The sequence below is a fragment of the Myxocyprinus asiaticus genome, chromosome 46 (genome assembly GCF_019703515.2).
Source record: "Myxocyprinus asiaticus isolate MX2 ecotype Aquarium Trade chromosome 46, UBuf_Myxa_2, whole genome shotgun sequence".
In the NCBI taxonomy this organism is placed as follows: domain Eukaryota; kingdom Metazoa; phylum Chordata; class Actinopteri; order Cypriniformes; family Catostomidae; genus Myxocyprinus; species Myxocyprinus asiaticus.
The window spans coordinates 21589752-21608345 of NC_059389.1; the positions used below are offsets into that span (position 1 = coordinate 21589752).

An 18594-nucleotide genomic window follows, 5' to 3' on the forward strand; every position below is an offset into this window, starting at 1 on the left:
TGACCTGGCAGAGGGGGTAGCTGTTTCTCTTCTCTGACAGCGGTCTGCTCTTTGGGAGATTCCTCCACCATCTTAGCAGGTAGGGGGAGTGGCCCAGCCTTCAAGATCCTCTCCTCCTCACGACTTCTGTGGCTGTGTGTGTGGACACAAGGACAACACAAAGAAAAGCTGCTAGAATACTACACAGGAAATGACATCCAGCAGAGATGGTTTATCTTTAATTAGTAATGTCATGCTTAATGCAGTGATGTACGATTTGGAAATGAATAATTCGTTTCAACCAGTTTTTTTGAGTCCTTCTAGATCCACAGAACGTTTGTATGTCAGATGTTTGTTTGAGAGCAAAATTACAAGCTATATGTTTTTGACAGTATTTGACAATATTTTCTTCAGGTATTTATCTGGAACAAAAACATTCAGGATCTCCAATAGGATGATGACATCAAACTTAGCTGTGTTCCTGCAGCTTAACTGGAAGTGCATGGTGCTAGTAACGCCAAGGTCAGGGGTTCAATTCCCATGGAATGCATGGACTGATAAAGTTCAGATAAAGTGTAGAGCATAATTTATCTAAACAAACAAATGCATCCTAGGCAAAGCCTGCACTTCTACTACATGCAGCGTAGTTTTAAAATTAGTTTGTTGAGGAAAATAAAGAACGTTATGTCCAAACCACACCCACAATTATTTTTAGCCAATCATCAACGCTCTTCGACTAGTCGAGTTCTCCAAGGTCAAAAAATATATCGGCCATCTGCCATCCTGCTCTCTGGATATGGGTATCACATTTATATCGATCACTGGCCATCCTACTCTCTAAATATTGGTATCTGCAGTTATATCGGCCATCCTGCTCTCTAGATATCGGTATCACATTTATATCAGCCATCCTGCTCTCTAGATATTGGTATCGCATTTATATCGGCCATCTGCCATCCTGCTCTCTGGATATCGGTATCACATTTATATCGGCCATCCTGCTCTCTAAATATTGGTATCTGCAGTTATATCGGCCATCCTGCTCTCTGGATATCGGTATCACATTTATATCGGCCATCCTGCTCTCTAGATATCGGTATCACATTTATATCGGCCATCCTGCTCTCTAGATATCGGTATCGCATTTATATCGGCCATCTGCCATCCTGCTCTCTGGATATCGGTATCACATTTATATAGGTCACTGGCCATCCTGCTCTCTAGATATTGGTATCAGCATTTATATCGGCCAGCCTGCTCTCTAGATATTGGTATCAGCATTTATATCGGCCAGCCTGCTCTCTAGATATCGGTATCTGCATTTATATCGGCCATCCTGCTCTCTATATATCAGTATCTAAATTTATACAGGCCATCCTGCTCTCTAGATATCAGTATCACATTTATATCGGCCAACCTGCTCTCTAGATATCGGTATCACATTTATATCTGCCATCCTGCTCTCTGGATATCAGTATCACATTTATATAGCTCATTGGCCATCCTGCTCTCTAGATATTGTTATCAGCATTTATATCGGCCAGCCTGCTCTCTATATATCTGTATCTGCATATATACAGGCCATCCTGCTCTCTAGATATCGGTATATACATTTATATCGGCCATCCTGCTCTCTTGATATTTGTTTTTGGCATTTATACAGGCCATCGGCCATCCTTCTCTCTGGATATCGGTATCACATTTATATAGGTCATTGGGCATCCTGCTCTCTAGATATTGGTATCGGCATTTATATCGGCCATCCTGCTCTCTATATATCTGTATCTGCATTTAGACAGGCCATCCTGCTCTCTAGATATTGGTATATACATTTATATCGGCCATCCTGCTCTCTAGATATTTGTTTTTGGCATTTATACAGGGAATCGGCCATCTTTCTCTCTAGATATCGGTATCAGCATGTATACAGGCCATCGGCCAACCTGCTCTCTAGATATTGGTATCAGGATTTATATCGGCCATCCTGCTCTCTAGATATCAGTATCGGCATTTATATTGCCGATATATAGCCCCCAATTCTAAGTATCGCAATGTGAAAAAAGAGATAAATTATTTAAATTGTGAAGTTTTTATACATCATAGTACTACTCCCTTGGTACTGCCTTTCATTTGAGATTATTTTAATATAGAAAATCATTGTATAACAGCATCTTTTTTTATGGTAATACACTAAAAAAAAAACAGAGAATTGGGGAGTAAAATGTGCTATCCTATGTATCATGAAAATAATTGTCACAAAGCGACAAATATTAACAATCCTAAATGTAGGCTTTATTTTCTTCATGCAAATAAAGAAATTTTTTTCCATATTGATTTGGGGTTAATATATTTTAACCAAATATTTATTTAATTACAAAATCAAGTACATAAAACACCACGCCTCTGGAAACACATTTGAGTAATGACTGCGATATGAATCATGAAATCAGTTTTTTACTGGTTATTGAGACATAAATTGAAACACTATCTCAAAAATAAAAAAACACTAAAATGACTCAGACTCCCCAAATTCACTTTACCGACTGTTATTTACTGTACATCATACATTTAAAAATACATTTCCTTCTAAGACCAGATATAAACCCTACGTAAGAATGCAAACACAAACTTGAATACTTGGATGACTCATTGTGAGCATGGAGTCTCTAACTGATGTGTATTCTTCCATTACTGTGCCATTTAACCAGATAAGTTAGCACCCCCTTGCTGAAAGGAGCTATGAAATGCGTTACCATTTGAGTTGCGCTCTCGTTTCAGAACATTACAAAGTATGAAATCAAGCTAGTGCAGCAAGAATTGTTTGCATTCTTGTACTTGCGTAAAGCATGTTTCAGACCAATTTACATCATACAATACACCTGTAAATACAGTTACTATACAGTACCATGTGCAATGATAATGTAAGCTTTATGCTGTTCAGTTTTTGATGATTAATGCATGCTCTGCACTCAGAAGGACAACCAAAAACAACACCGCTTTTTCCACAATATCAAGCCTAAGCACACAATTGATAAAAAACTGTTTACACTGAAAGACAAATGGCAGATGAGAGGGAGGGTGATGGAGAGGAGAGAGAGAAAGGGAGGGAGTTGTATGTTTAGGGAAGCTAGGCAGTCTTGAAGGTCACAGCTGTGCTATGCTGCTCCTTTGTTGGACTAAATTTAGCGCAGCCTATCTGATCTAGAGAAATCAGGGAGTCAAAGACAATGAACAGAGAAAGAGAAAAGGACTCCAGGTGCATCTCAGAGAGCTATTGGTGATAGGAATGGGTTACAATGTCATCCAAAACCTGACTAGTCGATTTGTGAGGTTGACTTCCATATTTTTCGGAATACAAGTCACATTTGTTTTTCATCATCCGAAAGGTCTATGACTTCTAGTCTAATCCTAGACTTAAGGTTATCCTCTTCATGGAACGCGTTTTGACACATTGTGCAGCTGAAGGGAAGTCGGGCGGCTGCTCCCGGGTCCTATTGACTGCCGTATGCAACCCCTGTAAGTGCGATGTATGTCCAAAGTATTCTTCATGTGTCCACGTTGCTAATTGGTCTGCACAGTATGCGTGACGCAAATTTCGGCATAAGCACACTCTGCGTGGACTGTCCGCGCCAAGATTCTCTCAACACGAGACAGTCCTCGTCTGTGTGCATCGTCAATGCATGCACCAGCCGTTGATTGTTTCACAAAGCAGTCGTAGTGTGCATGCATCTTGCATATTCGTATCTGCTCGTGGTCAAAAGAGTATACTTGGCAATGCAGTAGACCGGGCGTGATCCGATCCGTAACGCAGAAAAACAAAGTATCCCGAGTCTTTATACACAGATGCGACTTATCCATGTTTTGTTTCTCTCAAAAATTTTATTTTAAGCCGGTGCAACTTATATTCAGGTGTGACTTTATTTCCAGAAAATAGTTTACCTAGATTTTTTCTTTATATATATATATATATATATATATATATATATATATATATATATTCTTTTTAGAGGCGATGCTTTAATTTCAGTGCTGACTGCGTGCTGTATTTTAGCTGTTAATACGATTTGCATGGTATAACAAAAACTCAGAAAAGTTGCGTCTTTAAATTCATCCTCTTTAAAGCACAACTACTACACTTATATACATTCAGATGGAAGTCTTCCGTCATAGCACAGCATCTAGCATTGTTTTTTGAGCGCCCCGCCACGAGTGTTTCGCCTTTAAGGCACTGTGGCAATTTGAAAATAGTCCAACTTTTAAAAATGCATTTTGAGACCCATGCATTCTGTTCCAATTTGTTCCACTCCGTCTAACTTTGTTTTTAAATGCAAGAACGCATCTTATGTAAACGCTCCCTAAGAAAATGAGTCTGATTGGGTCCAGGTGAACCCAAAAAGTGCCATGAAAATAATGACACACTTTCATAAACCTTAAAGGCCCTAAAAATAGGCTTAATTTTCTATCTGTAAAAAATTGTCTCATAGGTTTCTTTTTATTTTGGAGTAAAATAGGACTAGGACTTTTATTTGACAGGTTTTGTGAGAATCACCTAATTATAAAGGTCTTCCTTAAGAACATTTAGTCATCTAGTCGTTCATGCAATTAACCATTTTGCTGATTTTGAAAATATGTATTTTTGCACATCCCTAATGCATGAAGGCATTCAGATCTTACTATCCACCCTCTCTACTCTGGGCATCACAGAAACTGTGCTTGACTGGTTTAATTCCTATCTCTCAGGTAGGTCCTTCAAGGTAGCCTGGAGAGGTGAGGTGTCCAAGTCACATCAGCTACTTACTGGGGTACCTCAAGGCTCAGTGCTCAGGCCACTTCTCTTCTCTATATACACAAAATCACTGGGACCCATCATTCAGGCACATGGTTTCTCTTACCACTGCTACGCTGATGACATGCAACTCTACTTGTCTTTCCAGCCCAACGACACCACAGTGACTGCTCGAATCTCTGCCTGCCTGGCAGACATCTCGGCCTGGATGAAGGAACACCACCTGCAACTTAACCCAGCCAAGACCAAACTCCTAGTCTTTCCAGCCAACCCTGCTGTTGAACACCACATCACCGTACAGCTGGGTGCAACTACAGTAACGCCTTCCAAAACGGTCAGAAATCTAGGAGTAACCATCGATAACCAACTAAATTTCACAGACCACATCTCAAATACCGCAAGATCATGTAGATTTACACTCTACAATATCAGGAAGATAAGACCCTTCCTCTCTGAACATGCCACACAACTTCTTGTTCAGTCACTTGTCATAACTAGACTGGACTACTGTAACGCTCTCATTGCAGGCCCCCCTGCATGTGCAATTAGACCCCTGCAAATGATCCAGAATGCAGCAGCACGTCTGGTCTTTAATCAACCAAAGTGAGCGCATGTTACACCACTCCTTGTCTCTCTTCACTGGCTGCTGGTTGATGCACGTATCAAGTTCAAGGCTCTGATGCTGGCATACAAAACAGTCACTAGGTCTGCTCCAGCATACCTAAAATCATTTCTGCAGAGCTACGTGCCCACTAGAAGCCTGCGGTCAGCTAAGGAACGTTGCCTTGTTGTACCAACACAAAGAGGCACCAAAACACTTTCCCAGACTTTCGGCTTCATCATACCACGTTGGTGGAATGACCTTCCCAACTCCATCCGTGAAGCTGACTCACATTCTGTCTTCAAAAAACGGCTAAAAACACATCTTTTCCATGAGCACTTAACCAGTCACTTGTTAACAAAAAAATTCCTTGTTGCACTTTAATCTGTTTTGAATGCTACTCTGAGGCTAGTGATACTTTGTAATATGGCACTTTTCGTACCACTGTCTCCTTAAGATGATTCGTTTATGTGTTCCTCTTTTGTAAGTCGCTTTGGATAAAAGTGTCTGCCAAATGAATAAATGTAAATGTAAATGAAGGCATGCCAAAATCGGCAATCGGCCAAAGATGATGGTCTGGTCTGTGATCTTTGTCACGCTACCCAGATAACACATGTACATCTCAGAGATGTCTGTATTAGATCTTTTCATCTGGAAAGCATCACAATCTAATTAACATTTGCTAAACATCTTAAAAAGATCAGATTTACAAACATTCTAAATCATAAACGTCTCAAAGACATCTGCTTAATGTTTTATTGACATCCGAGACACTTATTGACTTTCGTCTTATAGATGTTTTGCAGATGAGCAAACAACCTAAAACATTTGTCTTCCAGATGTAAACACACACATCAAATAGACATCTGGGTGATGTACGTGTGCTATTAGGGTAAACAACAACAAGCAACGTTCAAAGACTGCAGAAGCATCTCTCTCTTTTCATCTCTGTAATGTCATGCCACCACATGTGATCCTGTTTAATTCATGACACTGATGAATATCCTTCTCAGCAATTACACTGTGGCTCAATAAAACAGCTTGGCTGATGACATTGAGGATAAGTGTGTAGCATCACGCACAATGCCTTGCAGTATTACAGCCATCATGGCCCACACGAGGTTCTTTATAAATGTTATGATCCATAAAACCAACTAAGAGAGATAAAATGCTCAGCGCTGAGGGGGTGGCTCTCATATGTCTAAGAATTTTGTTCCATCACAGAGAACTATTGATGCTATTGATATTTCTGATGCTGGACTATGATTTTATTTGGTTCTAGATCTTTGTAACTGGCAATAGGAATATCAAAAGTACCAGTACCTTGATACTAAGTCGATACTAAATTAAAAAAGTAACGTTGCCAGTCTTTCTAATGTACTGGTAGTTCAACGAGACAGCATTTGCATGTGCTCTGAGAAGTACGTTTATACCTTGCGCTTTTTGGTTGAAATGTTAGTTTCAGCAGAGTATTAATGTAAACACAGTTATGTTGTTAGTTTATCTAAAAAGGCAGTGCATGAGACAGCATATTTCTACAGAGATATGATTTGATTCTGATTCATTTGGGTATATTTAATTTTAATATTCATTTTGCTTACATGTGAAAGAAATTCTCCCTGTATAAAATGTATATGGAAACTTCTAACTTAGAACATTCCAAAATTTTTTATTAAAAAGATTAACAACAGGCCCCAAACTATGCAGTTTAATACAGATAATAATCAACAACTAAAACTAAAAATATATATTTTTTTTTTTACCTAGCCCTATCATGAATTGTGAAAATGTACTGGCATTGGTATGGACTTCTAAAATTAGGCTATTGTAACAACCCTAACCGGCAACATGCCTGAGCCAAGTGTCCAAATGTCAATTTCTGGATGGCATGCGACTAGTTTTTACTGAAAAGAGAAAATGGAAGGTGAGAAATGGAGGGAGAAGCTTTGCAGGACTTCTTAAAACACACACACACACACACACACACACACACACACACACACACTTTCTTCTTTGTTCACAGACTGACAAGCCGGAACCAGACCTGGTAAAATCAACCATGAAAGAGCAAGTGGAATAAGAAAATTTTCCAATTCCTCCAGGATCTCACCCTCAAAGTTTGAATCTTGTGGCGACCACAAGTCAATGGAACAAGGCTGAGTGCATTGTCTTTAATTTGTACCATCACTTCCTCCATTACATGCAATGAGGACTTTGAACAAGAACTTCTATCTTCTCTCATTATGTTTTCCCTTGTCCGACAGGAAGTTTTGCTTCATGTTCTCACAAGCCCCTTTTCCACCGACACAGAGACGAAGCCCAACATGGCCCCATTCAACATGCCTCCACTTAAAAAAGGCAGTTCTGGGGCAGAAAAAAATTGGCCCTGCACTAGTGTCTTAAACCTGCTTGAGGCTGCTAACATCAGTGATAATGTTCTCACTAAAAATGTCTTCAAAACTTCTCAGCAGTTTGGCTAGACTGACGCAACAAAACTAGTTGACTCCCATTTTAACCAGCGAATCTGTCAACAGATTCTGAAGTGTCTGATGGAGCGCATCACTCCAATTTTTTTAAAACAACAACAGTTCTGGCTAGATCGGTTGACAAAACTAGCAGGTAGTGTTGGGTATCTATACAGGTTTCCTGATTAGATTAGATTCTGATTCACAAGCTCTTGATTTGATCCCGATACGACTTGGGTATATTTCAGTTTTAATATCCATTTTTCTAGTATAATGAAAGAAATTCCTACAGCTAATACTGTAAGTCATAAAGGGAACCTTCTAAATTGGTAGATTTTAAAATATTAATACAATTTTTTTTACAACTGAGCCCAAAATTTGCAGTTCAATTTCTATTTATTTTAAGCTAATAATAATCAACACAACCAAACCTCATGTCAATTTAAAAACCAAAATTAAAAGACCGATATTGGGATTTCAATAACTGATGTCAGGATCGTTCAAATGTAGATGTGATTAATCGAAAAAGAAAGCCCAACAACTGGAGCCCTACTAGCTGGCTCCAACAAAATCAGCAAATCTGTCAACCCCGGAAATGCTTGATGCAGCATATTGTGACACCACTTGGTGTGTTCAGTTGAAGGACACCCCTATTTTTGTTGTGCTGCACTACTATTCCTGCCAATCATATAATCTGAGGTCTGATTGATTAGAAAAGTAATGGCACACCTCTCCTCAACAAGCCACATGATTTAAGGTATCGTTCATATCTACAGTGCAAACAGTGTGCATATGATGCATCCACAGCCACGCAAAAATGCAATTTATTGTGCTTTTTGTGGCTCCGCGCTTCGTATGACCGCATACGATTTTGTAACCTCACGCATATGTGCATATGCCGCTTCAATTTCATTGGATACATTTCAAGGTTGGCTGATTAACCATGTTGTCATCATGCTGCTCTCAAGTCAATAGAAACGTGGGCCAGTTCAAAAGAGATGATCGCAGAACAACCGATTAAGGTTAAACATTGCAGCTGACTAGGGGTAATGTCAATGTCATATGTATTTTTATAGCACCATTAAAAACAACATAAGTTGACCAAAGTGCTTCACAGCAGTAAATAAAAACCCTTAAGTAAAAATGCTAGTAATAACAATAATAGAGTAAGAAAATAAAAATAATAACAATAAAAAGCATATAACAAGTTTAAGAAGTGTCATTAAGAATGTTCAAAAGCCAGATAGTTAGTGCTGGAGCAGTCCTAATGTGTAGAGGCAGACTATTCCAAAGCTTAGGGCTAGCTACGGCAAAAGCACGATCACCTCTATGCTTCAGTCTAGATCTAGGAACTGATAGCAACACTTGGTCAGATGATATATGAGCTCTGGATGGATTATGAGCAGATAGAAGCTCTGTGAGGTAGGAAGGAGCGAAGTTGTTAAAAGATTTATAAACCAGAAGAAGTATTTTAAAGTCAACTCTGTAGCGGACCGGTAGCCAGTGAAGTGAGGCGAGAATCAGAGTGACATGTTCATGCTTCCGTGTACCCATCAAAAGTCTGGCGGCAGCATTCTGGACTAATTGTAATCGGGCCAGGGATGCCTGGTTAATCCCGGTGTAAAGAGAATTACAGTAATCCAGACGCGAGGAGATAAAAGCGTGGATCACTATTTGAAAGTTATTAAAAGACAAGAAGGGCTTTACCTTAGCTAGAAGCCTGAGTTGAAAGAAACTTTCTCTAATAACCACATTAATATGCATATCGAGTTTGAGCTCGCTGTACAGTAAAAATACTTTTTACATGCGGTTTGATATGAAGTGCAAATTGATCCATGTACAATTCTGGATTTGATTCAGTATGCGCAGGTCCAAATCTAATAATTTCAGTCTTACTCTCATTTAAGTGCAAAAGGTTGGAAGACAGCCATTTTGTTATAACTTTTAGGCAAGCCAAAAGTGGTTCAAGAGCATGTGGCTCTCCCTGTTTATGATGGAAAGAATGCTAGCCCCAACAGTATCAACAATCTGTTTAAGAAAATGTGTAGGAATAATATCATGAGGGGAGGTAGTAGACTTTGACCAATAGTATCGTAAAGCATGGGGAGAGAGATAGGCTTAAACTCCTTCCAAACAGCTTAACAAATAGGTGAATCAGTAGCAGTCTGATAAGGAGGAACATTGTGTAGCACTGAATTTGCAGTCTTAACAAAAATGTAAGAAAATTTTTTCACGTTGTTGACGACAAAACTGGGAAAGCAGAAGCGATAGGATTGATAACAGCACTGATAGTGGAAAAAAGGAAACCTTGGCTTATGACAGTTTTCAGCAATGTTATCTGAAAAATATTTATTCCTTGCATCCCTCACCATCTTCTGAAAATCAGAAAGAGCATCACTAAGAATTTCATAGGAAACCTGCAATTTACCTTTCTTCCATTTTCGTTCGGCTCTCCTACAAATCTGTCTGAGCGAGCGGACAGTATTATTCAAAGATTTCACGTTTAGACTTCGGTGGGGCAACTGAGTCCAAAATATTTAAACAGGTTGAATTAAATAAGGTGAGATGGCCATCAGAGCTTAGATGATGTAAAGGAGAGTCCAAGGATAAGAATTTGCAAGCATCCATGAATGCCGCAGAGAACTCCCCCTGAGTGGCAGGGCAGATCATCCGAGACCGACGAACAAAGGAACAGGATTTAGCAGTTTGGGCAGGAAGATAGACATTCAAAATAACAGGTTTGTGATCAGAAAAGTTAATATCACAGATGTCAATATCATTAACAGATAGGCCATGGGATAAAACCAGATCTTAAGTATGGAGTTGTATATGCGTAGGGCCTTTCACCAGTTGTTCAAAGTTAAAGGAATGAATAAGGCTTAAAAACTCCTTGGATAATGGATTAGATAAACAACACACATGAATATTAATATCTCTAAGTAGTACAATTCTGTCATAGTTTGGTACAGTACTCCCTAAAAAGTCAGCAAAGTCATCAATAAAGTTCCTATTGAGTTTTGGCAGAAGATAAATCACAGCAACAACCATCGGATTTGTAGAGTCCAATAAAAACAGTTGCAGTTCAAAACTATGATAAACTTCAGTCGGCAGGGTGCGAATGAGAAACTTGTTTTTGAAAATAGTGGCTAACCCTCTGCCCCGTCCTGTGATCCAAAGAGAGTTGATAAAATTAGTCTTGCGGCACGAGTTCCGAGAAGGGGCTAGAATCCCATACATTTAGCCAAGTCTCAGTCACACATAATATATCCAGACCACGCGAGGTGAAAAAATCGTTAAGAATAAAGGTCTTATTTACCAGCTACCTGGCGTTGGTCAGCACCATATTGATCGGTGGTACAGCGAACGAAGGTTCCGATGGTCCACTCCACTCCACGCCGGCAAAGCCGTGGCAACATTCACAGAGAAAGCCCGACAGGAGAGCATGACATGATGTATCCAAGCCATTGACAAGGGTTCCCCAATGAGCAATGGGGGACGAAACCACCGCAGTCATCATCCGCCATGAGGAAAAGCAGGTAGGATTGTCGCATACGCCGGGACTTCCAAATCAGTTTATAAGTAACAGCCTCACATTTCCCGCTTTCCCAGTCTTCTACAGCGTTTTTTTTTCTGAGGGACACCGCCAGGTAGTCGGTGCAGATGAGCAGGTACAGATGCTAAGAAGGGGAGAGGGTAGGTACCCGGCCCCCGTAGAACAGATTTAGTCCAGTCTTCAGTAGTGTTTTGGAGATTAAAAAGTGTTTGACTAATACAGTAGTAACATCTTGAATTAAAAAGTATAAAAGAAAAAAAGCGACAACTAGAGCACGTAGTAGACGGCATGCCACAAACACCGGCGCCATCATACCACAGCTGAGAGCATTTCTGATGGAAAGAGAGAACTGATTTTGCATGATTAATGAGAGTGTGAATGAAGACTGATTTCACAGGAGTATGCTGGGATTGGGCTGTTCCACTGAGGGTGAAGTGTGTAATTTCTGCACCACTAGTGGCACCAAACGGAACTGCAAAAATAATGACTGTTTCAAAACAGGTTTTCCCAAATGCTCCCTCATCTGCCATTGGTTGATTACAGGTGGTTCCACCTCAAACTCACGCCATTGTTTAACCAGTGTTTGCGTGCTGGATAGCTCAAACAGAGCAATATATTGAAAGCGCCACAGAGTATATACACTTTTCAGAGAAATCAAACTACGAATGTTGTATATGAAACTGGGATATGGTAAAATATTTGAACATCGAAAAAACTCCACACTTCACTTTCAAATTTAGGATTTTATTTAGGATGCTGGGACCATTTTGGATGAAATTAGTCTTCTCTCATCCCTACTACCGTCACACTTCGGTTTATCTATCTAGGCCACTTCCAAATTACCGACACATTGTCAAATTTTGCAATACAGTCTGAAAGAGTCTATCACAGGGCTGTACTCATATCAGCAATGAGCAGGCCTAAAATCACCAATTCAAAAAAAGTAGTTGTGCCTGAGTGTTGCTCTTAAAATAGTTTGAGTACACCTGAATCTGTTGGAGTGGAAATTTGTGTTTCTTACTGAAATAACAGACAGGGTTCCCACACTTTTTTAAACCAATGAATTTCCATGACTTTTCTAGTGGCTTGTGGTTACCGGATGAGAATATTTTAAAATAATTTAGATTCAGAACAATTCACTAATGAATCATACAGATCACTCTGTGAATGAAAAAAAACTGACTGGAATTATTCGCTCACAAATCGAACAAGAATGAGAGCGAGTTTCACTCCAAAAAAGCTCCATACAAGAGCAATATCGAACCATGGAAATATTTTAAAGCAGAGCAAAACTAGAAAAATATGCATTCATTACAGATATATGCAAGACTTTTAAGATTTGATTCATTTCTGTGACTTTCCAGGCCTGAAAAACACAATTGATATTTTCAGGTTTTCCGTGCCTGTGGGAAAACAAGTGAGGGAGAGAAAAGTAGAAAGAAAACCAAGTTAAACAGACCTGCCATTGCTGATCTGTGGCGGAGAGTGTCTGGAGTTTTCCGAGGGCTCTGACCGGCGGTCCGGAGATCGCGAGCGACTGCTCCTTTTCCGGTCATGGGATCGGTTGGAATGATCGGAGGCCACGGAGTGGATGTCTGAAATATCTAACAAATCCATGATTTCACACCATTTCACACCATTTCATGTGTGTCTACTCAAAAGCGATACAATCACAATCATTTAAACTGAGGTACGACACAATGACTACGAGATTTCCAAAGAACTATTACGTAAAAGTCATAGTACATCCAAATATAAAAATTTGGTCACCCTCATGTCATTCCAAACCAGTATGACTTTCTTTCGTCCATGGAACACAAAAGGAGATGTTATGCTGGACGTTTACTTTCAGTTACCATTCAATTTCATTATTTCATTGTCCCTAACATTCTGCATACCATCTTGTTTTGTGTTCGTCGGAAATCAGTCATATGTGTTTGGAACATGGGGGTGTATAATTAATGACAACTTTCATTTTTGGGTGGACTATCCATTTAAAAACATTTTTTTAGCAGGTAGAAACGGAGAACATACAGAAAACTCCCTCACCATCTCTATCAGAGGCATTGGCTGATGGTATGCTGTCGTCCAAGTCGGGGATATGGAGCAGGGTCGCCCTCTCGTCCCTCTGCACCACCATCTTCAGCTTGCCCTTTGACCTCTCGATGAGCTTCTTAGCATCGATCAGGGACAGGTTCTCCGTCACTGTGCCATTAATCTACAAGAAAGAGTGATTCAATTAAAAGGGATGCAATTCAGAGACATCCAGATCTCAGAACTATCATTCATCAACATCAGCAGAAACTTTTGCTGTATTCAATGGTCTGGCTAAGTGAGACTTTGCTTTCTGCTATGCTAGAGTGTCATCCACACAAATTGACAAAACTCAAATCTTATTTCTTTCCTTAAAAAGGAACTGAAAAAACAAACATATGAGATTACTGATAATCAGTTATTTGAATCAACTGACACTGACTTCTGTTAAACAGGTTTGACAAAGTAAAATCGAAATCTATCAAAGTGCCCCCGGTTGCAAATCACTGACTTAATAGATTCCTCCTCTCCATTTTATCCACTCACTCCTCATCGCGTTTCCTCCCCTAGAGGTTGTAATTTATCTTACCTTGAGCACTACGTCTCCCTCCTGTATGTTTCCATCTCGGGCCGCCAGGCTCTCGGGGGAAATGTCCTTTACGAAGATGTGGCTGGCCAGGCGAAGCCCATATTCTGCTTACAGAGTAAAAAGCAGCAAACATACACATGCCATGTTAGTATAGGTTAGCTAGAGGTAGTTTTTTTTCAATGCCAACGTTGAATTTAAAGGGATAGTTCACCCAAAAATGAAAATTCTCTCATCATTTACTCACCCTCATGCCATACCAGTTGTGTATGACTTTCTTCTCTGCTGAATACAAACGAAGATTTTTAGAAATATTTTTCATTTCTGTAGGTCCATATAATGCAAGCGAATGGTGGCGAGAACTTTGAAGCTCCAAAAAGCACATGAAGGCAGCATAAAAGTAATCCATACGTCTCCAGTGGTTTAATCCATGTCTTCTGAAGCGATATGATAGGCGTGGGTGAGAAACAGATTAATATTAAAACCCTTTTTTACTATAAATCTCCACTTTCTTCTTCTTTTGTTTTTAGCAATTCACATTCTTTGAATATCGCCACCTACTGTGCAGGGAGGAGAACTTATAGTAAGAGAGGACTTAAATATTGATCTGTTTCTCACCCTCACCTATCATATTGCTTCAGAAGATATGGATTTAACCACTGGAGTCGTGAAGATTAATTTTATTCTGCCTTTAAGTGCTTTTAGGACCTTCAAAGTTCTGGTCACCATTCACTTGCATTGTATGGGCCTACAGAGCGGAGATATTCTTCTTAAAATCTTTGTTTGTGTTCTGTAGAAGATGGCATGAGGGTGAGTAAATAACGAAAACTGTTGTTTTTGGGTGAACAATTCCTTTAAGTCCATATTCTACTTGCAAGGCAAAACGCAGCAACAAAAGCCATGTTAGCACATTATTGGCTAAACATTGTGAATTTAATGTAACAATCATTTTTTGGAAATTACAGTGTTCTAACTCCATGCAACACAATAAATCGGGCAAGCGATTCCATGCAAATCATAGTTTTTGTCCTATAAAGTTACAGCGATGAGCAAGACCACATTTTTTTAGTCACTTTGGTTTCTATTTCAGCTGTGTTGCAACAGTGGGCCAAAACCCCCTTTAGAAAACGGTGCATTAAACATCAAATACGTTCCGATTGATTGTGATTGTGTCACTTCACGCTGCAGTTTCACCTCCAGTGATTGACAAATTACTTGTTGCTGGAAACTTGGACCTGGTTAAGCTCAAATGACATGAAATTGCTTGGTAAAGTTATCATTTGCAATAGCAATGCAAAATAGCTGAATGCTATTGGATGAAGTTAGCTAGCAGGGTCGACACGGTCATCTTCACCTTCATTTTTGCGGGACTTGATGAGGGTGACCTTGGCTGGGCGTGGGGGAAGGTTGGAGGACACAGAGTGGCGGTCCGAGCGTGGGGATAGACTCCTCTCTCTGGAGCCGCTGCGCTCTCTGTCCCGGTCCCTCCTCCCGCTCAGCCGGTCGCCCCTGCTGCTCCTCCGGCCTGTGGCCCCACCCCCGCTATATGCACTGGTCCCGCTCCGTGCGCTCCGTGACTCGTAGATCTCGTCCTCGTAGCTGTCATCATCCTCGTCATGCTCAGACATAGTCTCGCGCTCGCCCAGTCGGCCCATGGGGACCTGTACCTTCCTTTTTCTCCTGATGGTCTGGATGGAGGGAGAAACAGATATAAGGCCTTTTCACAACATTCTCCAAACTAAAACATGCAAGATAAAATTGCACAAGGAATCAATTAATCTCTATGAACTCCTTCACCGAGTCCAAAATATTATACTGCGATGTTTCTTAAATTACATTACATGATGCATAATAACATATGTATGCTAGCTAGGTAATGTCCTAAACTTTTCTCATTTTCAAACTTTACTTTGCATTGTATGCAAATGACCTTGCACGCTATTATGCAGTTCTATGCAAATTTCACATGGGATAATTATCTCAACGTCACGGTTCCTGTTTATTATGGATGAGGCATCTGTATCTTAATGCAGGAAGGGAAAGTAAATGAATAAATTAAAGACTGGTATACGTACTATTTTTGCATTCTTCCCACTTTTCCTTAGCTGCTGCACTGCATATGCGTGATCCACATTATCCATGGAGACTGCATTGACCATCACCACTCTGTCATTCTCCCTGCCGAGGGCAAAAGACAGTAAGCAAAAGTGCCACTCTTACAGTACTGATCTCAGTGCGAGACAACACTAAGCAAAGCTTCATCAGCAGTACTGTGTGCTCAACCGTTTACAGGTTATGAAACTCAATAAGGCACTTACCACAAATTGGGTACAATTTTGTGCCCCATTATTTTTTAAAGCATTTGAGGCACGAAATATTTTGGATTAGATATGTTAAACTATTTGCACTCTCACACAAAATGGTAACACTTTACAATAATGTTGTATTTGTAACATTAGTTAACTACATTAGTTATTAACTAACAATGAACAATACATTTACAGCACTTATCAAACTTGGTTATTGTTAATTTCAACATGTACCAATAATACGTTTTATATGTTAACGTTTATTAATGAATTATGAACCAACACTGAACAATTGTGTTTATCAAATAACCAAGATAAATGGTTATAACATTTCTTCAGAGTTAGTTTATGATACCTAATGTATTTACTAACTGCAAAATAAAATTTATTTCAGTTAGTACAGTGTTACCCACAAAATGTGGGTATCGATACAGATTTCCCGATTTGATTCCATTCCAAATCCGATCTGATATTGATTCATATGGGTATATTTCAGTTATAATGTCCCTTTTGCTTACATATTTAATACATTCTCTCTCAGCTTATGCTGTGAATTATACAAGGGACCTTCTAACTAGGTACATTATGAAAATATTAATTTTACTAATTATATATTTTATAAGTATTTTTCCACATTTTGGTCACATTTTAGTGATTTAATTTGGATTTAATCAATAAATATGATACTATTTTGCATATATTATATTTAGTTACATTTACTGTTTAATTTGCAGTATTTACAAGTATTTACATTGATTTCTTAAACACATGCTAAAAACAGGTACTGTCTCTAAAGAAATCCGGCATTTCTGTAAACAGCGTCTTTAAATTAGCGCATGCTAATGAGAGAGACTCGTATGGCTTTATCTCATCTGTGCTAAGCATGATTAGAAATAAATGTTTATTTTTTGTTGTTTTTGATCAGCAACTGACAGTAGACAACAGAAAGGGTATTAAGAGACATTATTCAATGACAAATGGGTTGCGTGGATCTAGTCTTCGGACACATATTACATGGAACAACTTTTACTCTCAACACGCAGTGAAAGGATCCCGCTGCTGAATATTACACCAATAAACTACACTGGTCAGTGAAATGTAAACATTACCAGCCAGTTGTCAAATACTGTATATAAATTTTTAGTCAAGTAGGGTGAAATTTAGTTGCAAATGCGAGTGATTTCCTCTCACTGCAGTACAGGGTTGCGCATAGAGTAAAAGACTGATCCATGGCTTTTGAGAATCGATATCAAAGTGACCAAATAAAAAATAAATTATATATAGTTTTTTTTTTTTTTTTTTGCCCAGACCTATTGTTAAATATTTTATTTCGGATGTTAACATTTACAAACCAACTTTATTTATATTAAAACCTCGCAGCACAAGCATTAGGACCGAAAAGTGTGTTTGACCATTTGTGCGCACTGCCACAAAGGGCAAGCACACTTCACAGAGCGCACATAAATATACTTGCGAACAATCCAAAGCAGCTGCCTGTCAGTCAAACAAAGCAAAGGTAGTAAAGAAGCTGGTACTCCGCATTATCAGTATCGTTTTTATTTTATTATTGACTTGGTACCGAAGTACAGTTGAAGACAGAAGCTAGGTTGAACACTTAGGTTGAAGTCATTAAAACTAATTTTTTTAACCACTCCACAGATTTCATATTAACAAACTATAGTTTTGGCAAGTCGTTTAGGACATCTACTTTGTGCATGACATGTACTTTTTCCAGCAATTGTTTACAGACAGATTGTTTCACTTTTAATTGACTATATCACAATTCCAGTGGGTCAGAAGTTTACATACATTAAGTTAACTGTGCCTTTAAGCAGCTTGGAAAATTCCAGAAAATTATGTCAAGCCTTTAGACAATTAGCTTCTGACAGGAGGTGTACTGAATTGAAGGTGTACCTGTGGATGTATTTTAAGGCCTACCTTCAAACTCTCTCAGCCACTTTGCTTGACATCATGGGAAACTCAAAAGAAATCAGCCAAGACCTCAGAAACAAATTGTGGACCTACACAAGTCTGGTTCATCTTTGGGAGCTATATCCAAATGCCTGAAGGTACCACGTTCATCTGTACAAACAATACTATGCAAGTATAAACACCACGGGTCCATGCAGCTATCACACCGCTCAGGAAGGAGACGCATTCTGTCTCTTAGAGATGAACGTAGTTTGGTGCAAGAAGTGCAAATCAATCCCAGAACAACACCAAAAGACCTTGTGAAGATGCTGGAGGAAGCAGGTAGACAAGTATCTATATCCACAGTAAG

General features: G+C 39.3%; 1 protein-coding gene across 13 annotated transcripts in view; it reads right to left on the reverse strand.

The window, feature by feature from the left end:
* LOC127435738 (tight junction protein ZO-1-like) overlaps nt 1-18594 on the reverse strand; it is a 155868-nt gene that overhangs the window by 27541 nt on the left and 109733 nt on the right. For 6 of the 13 annotated variants that reach the window (XM_051689382.1, XM_051689376.1, XM_051689381.1 and 3 more), the window contains 6 exons: nt 16080-16182; nt 15359-15692; nt 14008-14111; nt 13434-13602; nt 12844-12988; nt 5-132 (listed from right to left, as the gene is read on the reverse strand). In XM_051689382.1, the coding sequence (XP_051545342.1) occupies nt 5-132; nt 12844-12988; nt 13434-13602; nt 14008-14111; nt 15359-15692; nt 16080-16182 (983 nt within the window). Of the gene's footprint in view, nt 1-4; nt 133-12843; nt 12989-13433; nt 13603-14007; nt 14115-15358; nt 15693-16079; nt 16183-18594 lie in introns of all 13 variants that reach the window. The other 7 variants (XM_051689374.1, XM_051689373.1, XM_051689372.1 and 4 more) reach the window with 2 other exon arrangements.